The 6,914-nt window shown below is 35.6% G+C and overlaps 1 protein-coding gene across 1 annotated transcript; it reads right to left on the reverse strand.

Moving 5' to 3' along the window:
- Nucleotides 1-3,015: 3,015 nt before the first annotated feature.
- Nucleotides 3,016-4,790, reverse strand: LOC142338050 (uncharacterized). Its single transcript, XM_075387683.1, has 3 exons — nucleotides 4,742-4,790; nucleotides 3,435-3,709; nucleotides 3,016-3,151 (listed from the first exon to the last, which is right to left on the reverse strand). Exons 1-3 carry the CDS (start codon nucleotides 4,788-4,790, stop codon nucleotides 3,065-3,067), a joined length of 411 nt encoding a protein of 136 aa, XP_075243798.1. The 3' UTR covers nucleotides 3,016-3,064.
- Nucleotides 4,791-6,914: the final 2,124 nt, after the last annotated feature.

Below are 6,914 nucleotides of genomic sequence, written 5' to 3' on the forward strand. Positions count from 1 at the left end.
CACGAACGTATTCACCTTATTTGTTGACAGAATGCAACTTTAATCAGTCATTTATCGTTTTTCCTAAAACGAGAAATTCAAAAACGCTATTGACGGTAAAAATGATATAAAGTTTTTGCGTTGAACCGACATCTTTTGTCAATGAGCTGAACTCATAAAAGAAAGTTTTCTTCCAGTTAGTCAGTCGTTAAAACCGAACCTTTTTAATCTGACTTTTTTGACGCTTATTTCGCAGGATCTTGTAAGGTCCTTGCAAAATGAGCCTCATTTGCAAGAATGTTTCAGATTTTTCAAGATAAGTGTCGAAATCTGTGTAGGTAATCTATTTTTGCGACTCGAAGAAAAGTTTCAGAGGCGTGTATGTTTTTGTTAGGCAAACTTCAACAATTTGTTTTTGTAATTTTGCTAAAAAATATACAACTATGTACTGCAGATTGTTACAAAAAATTTAACGTAAGCTAATGTAATTTTAACTTAACGGGGTTGAGGTGAATTTTTACCTTATCTCAAGTTATTCTAAATGAAGGTAATTTTATCTTAACTTTTTAGTGTGTTCATAATGTCACATTGGAGTTATTTACATATACTCAAGCGTAGGCGAGTTTTTTACAGTAAGATGTGCCAACATCACCCCCATTTTACTTTAATATGAGCTTATCGAGTTGCGTAATTGCCCAGGTTGAGGTCCAGACCCAAATTGATATACGACCACTTCCAGTCGAGCGCACACCAGTGTGTTCCCAGACCGAAATTATAGGGTCTTGACGGAAGTTCAAGAGCGTTAGTCTGACCATGGTTTGGAGATGGTCTGATCAAAGGTCAATTTTATAAAAAATCTGATCATAGACGAATTCGAACGGACTTCGGTCTGATCAGAGGCGAATTTGACCGAACTTGGGTCTGATCAGGACCATTTTGAACGCAAAGTAGTTTGATCATGACCACTTTCAACGCAGAATGTTCTGATCATTTCAAAGCGGTGAATTTTTAATTTTACCGTGAATTCAGCGGTGAAATTATGTAATTTAATTTCACCGCCACCAGACGACAATTCTTTTTCATCGCATTCACCGCCTGATTTATATAATTTCACCGCGTTCACCGCTTATCATTCAAATTTTCTGCATTCACAGTTTACCGTTTATCTTGAATATTTTGCGTTGAATGGGGGTGACACCTCGACCCGGGCAATTTCAATTAACATAACCGACTACCATCGGCAGAATTGCTCTCAAACGACCACCGAGCTGGTGCTTAGGATGCTAGCATGAGCGGGGAGGGGCTAACCGGTATGTGTGTGTGTGTGTTGGGGGAGTTTCGTCAAGCCATGGTCAAACCAAACCTTTGTAATCTGAATTTTTTGACGCTTATTTTGCAGGATCTTGTGTAATGTCCTTGCAAAATGAGCCTCATTTGCAAGAATGTTTCAGATTTTTCAAGATAAGTGTCGAAATATGTCTAGTTCATCTTTTCTTACGACTCGAAGAGAAGTTTCTGAGGCGTGTATGTTTTTGTTAAGCAAACTTCAACATTTTGTTTTTGTAATTTTACTAAAAAATATACATCTATGTACTGCAGATTGTTACAAAAAATTTAACGTAAGCTAATGTAATTTTAACTTAACGGGGTTGAGGTAAATTTTTACCTTAACTCAAGTTATTGTAAATGAAGGTAAATTTATCTTAACTTTTTAGTGTGTTCATAATGTCACATTGGAGTTATTTACATATACTCAGGCGTAGGCGAGTTTTTTTACAGTAAGATGTGCCAACGTCACCCCACCTTACTTTAATATGAGCTTATTGAGTTGCGTAATTGCCCAAGTTGATGTCCCGACCGAAATTGATATACGACCATTTCCAGTCGAGCGCACGCCCGTGTGTTCCCAGACCGAAATTATAGGGTCTTGACGGAAGTTCAAGAGCACTAGTCTGACCATGGTTTGGAGATGATCTGATCAAAGGTCAATTTTTTCAAAATAATCTGATCATAGGCGAATTCGAACGTACTTGGGTCTGATCAGAGGCGAATTTGACCGCACTTGGGTCTGATCAGGAACACTTTGAACGCAAAGTAGTTTGATCATGACCACTTTCAACGCAGGATGATCTGATCATTTCAAAGCGGTGAATTTTTAATTTTACCGTGAATTCAGCGGTGAAATTATGTAATTTAATTTCACCGCCACCACACGACAATTCTTTTTCATCGCATTAACCGCCTGATTTATATAATTTCACCGCGTTCACCGCTTATCATTCAAATTTTCTGCATTCACAGTTTACCGTTTATCTTAAATATTTTGCGTTGAATGGGGGTGACACCTCGACCTGGGCAATTTATATTAACATAACCGACTACCATCGGCAGAATTGCTCTCAAACGACCGCCTGTGTGTGTGTGTGTGTGTGTGTGTTGGGGGGGCGGGGGGTCTGGTCAAGCCGTGGGGGTTAAAGTTGAGAAGGCTAGGTGAGAGGGGAGTTCAAATCGATAGGTGGAGGAGGATGGAAATGGGAGTGTTGGGGGGTATTGGAGGGGGGCTTATGGGGGGTTGATTGGGGATTTTGACTGTTTTTGATCAGTGGTCAACTGGGGAGATGGTCTAGACTGAGTCTGCTCATCATAGTCTGATTAAGGTCTGGGAAATTGTCTAAATTTGAGTCTGGAACATGTTCTGGAGATGGTCTGATCAGAAATCTTTTGATCTGCAAAGTCTGATCAGAAGTAATTTCAATCTGGAAAGTCTGATTAGAGGTAATTTCAGTCTGGAAAGTCTGATCAGTGACCCAATCAGTCTGGAAAGTCTGATCAGAGTTAATTTTGATTTTGAAATTCTGATCAGAGGTAATTTCGATCTGGAAAGGTTGATCAGAAGAAAATTTGGCTCTGCACATCAACCTGTTAATTTCTTAAAAAATGATTAAAAATGATGAAAAATTTAAGTGAGAGCAGCATTGAAGCAATTGTGAAGAATATATTGATTAAAAAACAGCTCGAATACTAATATGCGCAGCCTTCACAATGACTAGTTCTGTTGAAGGTGCTCTGTAAAGCCTATCAGAGCCTAGTCGGAAGCTTCATGTATTGTTGACAAATTCTGGTTGTATTTTCTCATTAACAATTGCTTTGTCCGGCCTGCGGCTCCTCTAGACTAAAACACGAAAGTTATTATGTGTCATTTAAAGTATCCTTGTTTAGACGGGCAAGATTACATAACATTTTGTATATATTCCATTTTTATCTATGACAACTGCAAATTGTAATGCCCACTATAAAGCATGCTTCAAATTAATTTAGAAAACATTTGTAGACATTTTCACCGAGTTGGTTATTGTACGACTTCCAAATAACATATCATCTATTGATTCTTGTCTACAATAATATTTTTTCAACTTAACCCTATTTTTTTGTATAAAATATCCTATGGTGTTAACATTTTTAACTGGAGGTGGTTGCTGATGTATTTCATCATCTTCTTCCTTGCCATCGCTCTCGTCGTAGTCATCGCTAGCTGGCCTAGGTGGCACAGTACTGAACTGCTTAAGAACTTCATTATTACCACCCTCACCTGGTTGCACCAGGGATTTAGGACTTCCCGGTTTTGTCCCTAAATTGAACATGTCTTCTGTCGGAATGATACCTGCACCTGCCAGCATTGGCTTCAGTTTGGATCTGATGATGGCAAGATCTTCATTGTTGTTCAGAGCAACTGAAAAAAGTGTAGAATATCGTGAACTAATGTTTTTTGGTTTCATCAGTGCTGTTTTTGGGATAGTTATTGTATATTTTTGCTTTGAATAGCCGCCATCAGTCTCTCTACGGCTAATAGTTAGGCGCTCTCCTTTTTACAACTCGAATAGGAGAGTAATGGTGCCGTATATTTATTACGACTCGAAGAAGCGTCATGGTTTTCTGTTTATTTATGAGTGAGCGAGAAATAAAACTGGAAATTCCGGGATAGAAGAAAAATGAAGTTTGAAAAATTTGTTTTGGTGAAAAAATTCGAAGAGTAGAGAGAAGAGAAAGTGGTCATTTGAAAATGAAGATTTGAAGATATTAATTATTAAGATTTTACACCATAATTATGATATTGGCTCGTGTTCTCTGATGCCTATAACCACCAGACACTTGGCATTCGAAAGGCTGTTTTTTTGGCAACGAAGTCTTCGAGTCGCTCTTGGAATTCTTCCGGCTATGTTTTACAATCTTTGGTTTCTTTTCACAAAAGATTCCCGCACGTGAAAACGAGTGTTTTGGTCAATCTACCACACAAAAGTTGAAAACAGAGGAAGATTTTGAAGTGCTTCTGGATCATTCATTGTTCTGACAAGCAGAGAGCGAGAAAACTAAGTTAGAGAAAGATTTACGAGTTTTTTTTATCATTTTCCCTCCTCTAATTTGATTTCAAGCTTTGCGCAATTAAAGTTGTTGTCCACTTTTTCGTTTGGAGCCTTTCTACATATATTTTACTGAAAAAAAGTAGATGGGTCACTGATTAAAATTCAAAATGGAGGAGTGTTTTACTTATTAGCAAATGATTTTTTAAAATCGCAAACGGCAGTTTGACTTCGATTTTAACTGTTTCGTATTCATGATCCAATTTTTTAAAATCGTTTTTCAGCCTAATTCTAATGATTTTGCTGTTTAGTTTTGTTAATTAGTCACTGAACATATTTTACTTGTAGAGTCGGACTTGTCCTGGTATGTTTTTCTATTTTTCTTCACATTTATCCTCAATTACCTCCCTCGTTGTTCAACTGTAAAGATTTCATTTTTTTGTTCTCATTCATTTACGTAATGTAGTGATTACGGTCAAGATGTCTGATAAATCTATGAAGCCTGGTCATTGAATTACACTGCAGTTGCTTATCAAAAATGAATAGAGTTGTTGCTATCTGGAATTAGTGTTTACATTAATAGACTTCAGTTTAGAAGCTGAATTAAGTAAAATTTTAGAATCCAATTGCAACTACACATCAAACATAAACACTTTGACGACATTTTCTTCTCTTTTGTTTCGATTACAATGTGCGAATGTTTCGATTGGCCGGCTAAGTTATACTTAATCACTCAACCGCTCTTTATTACTTTCTTTTGAACGTTGAAGCTCAGTGAAATTAGTAGAATTGTTTGCATTAGTTCAAACTAATTCTAGGAATTACTGAAAATCAGATTGTTTTGTAACTAGCGGTCGAAGGTTTCGCCAAAAAACAATGATAGATTTCCTATAGTTATCAACACCAAAAAACTGCGCAAACTTTCACGAAACAGAAACGAGAGTAAATGATTCTTGCTTTTCCAATGTCTCCAAAAAGTTTGATTGGCCTCAAAATCTTCCCAACCAAAAGCTCACTAAAACGGTAAAATCAAGCCATAAATAAAGTCAAAAAGTGGAGAGACCATGATATCTTTTTATAAGGTTCAAATTGATTGCTGCTTCGATGGTTGATTGAATTTATTCTGAGACCAACAACGGATTTGACAACACTCTTTGACATATGGTTATTCTTGATTGTCTAAAACTTGATTGACTACAGAGACTACACTTGAGTGATTTTTTTGAAAAGCCCAAACAGGACTCTTTTGTCGAGAAACAAAAAAAAACTCATTGATTCCAAAAAAAGATAAAACTTTTAGTACATTTGAATCAAATATAAAAAAAACTTTGCTGACAAAACATTCCAACGCATAGTTTTTTTCGGCCGGCTTTAAAAGAACTAGTCAAAGGAAGTCTTCATGTTACTTGAAGATTATTTTTATGTTTCTTGAATGTTTCTAGAAACTTCATCGTTATGTTAATTAAGAATTGTTGCCATTGTTGAAATGAAATCTTACAAAAACTATATGTTCTGGAATTTAGACAAAATTGAAAACAAAGTTTGATTGGCCTCTAAATCTTCCTAATCTAAACCTCAATAGAACGGTAAAATCATGCCATAAAGACAAAAAGTGGAGAGACCTTGATATTTTTTTTAAAAAAAGATTCAAATTGATTGCTTCATCGATAGTTGATTAAATTTTTTTTTGAGACTAACAACGGATTTGACAATAATCTTTGAAAAATTGTTGTTTTTGATTTTGTAAAAGTTGATTAATTACAGAGACTACACTTGAGTGAATTTTTTTGAAAAGCCAAAACAAGTTTCTTAAGTCAAGAAACAAATAAAACACATTGATTCCAAAAAAAGATTTAAAATTTTTTAGTAGATTCGAATCAAATATGAAAAAAACTGTGCGGACAAAACTTTTGTGCTACCATTAGAAGTATGATCCTAAATTGACTCTTGCCAGATCTTATTCAGCCATATTTTTATTTCAATGTGACTGGAGTCCCTGAAAAGAAATTGTTCAAGAGAAAAAAATGTAAATAACATTTTATATATCAATAACTGGAAAACACATGGGGCTTGCTTGGACATTTGTAGAGCTCACCAACCTATTCACATTTATTGTGGACAAAATGAACCAATAAAACGATCAGTTACTCTTTTTAAACAATTTTTCAAAAATGCTATTGATGGTAAAGTTGGTATGACAATTTTTGTTGAGTCTCGAGAAAAAAATTGGTATGAAGCGAAAAGTTGGACCTTTTATGTTTTTGAAGTTTAACTCCTTTGTTACTTTCATTGGGAGTGTTTTGCTGCCATAGAACGATTTTTTTGAAGATTGTTAGGCTAACAAAATGACTATTTAGGAATTATACCTTGAAAAAAGTTTGAGTTTTTAGACCAACGTCAAAGCCTACATGTCTCAAATGGAAACGATGATAACATATTTTAAATCTCTGAAAAAAGAGTGTAAGCCAAACTGTATAACGTACTATAAATGAGAATTATAGGGGACAATAATTGTACGCCTACCGTACATCAGTTTGTTTTCAACAACATTTAGTATTGCTCTAATTGTTCCAGGAG

The sequence above is a fragment of the Convolutriloba macropyga genome, chromosome 4 (assembly GCF_964194025.1).
Source record: "Convolutriloba macropyga chromosome 4, txConMacr16.3, whole genome shotgun sequence".
Lineage (NCBI taxonomy): Eukaryota > Metazoa > Xenacoelomorpha > Acoela > Convolutidae > Convolutriloba > Convolutriloba macropyga.

Excerpts from the sequence above, each read along its gene's own strand:
- LOC142338050 (XM_075387683.1), bottom strand. The coding sequence starts at position 4,790 with ATGAATGAGAACAAAAAAATGAAATCTTTACAGTTGAACAACGAGGGA. Across the intron at positions 3,710-4,741 it reads ACAGTTGAACAACGAGGGAG|TTGCTCTGAACAACAATGAA; the intron begins GTAATTGAGGAT and ends CACTTTTTTCAG. Across the intron at positions 3,152-3,434 it reads AACCACCTCCAGTTAAAAAT|TCTAGAGGAGCCGCAGGCCG; the intron begins GTTAACACCATA and ends TTCGTGTTTTAG.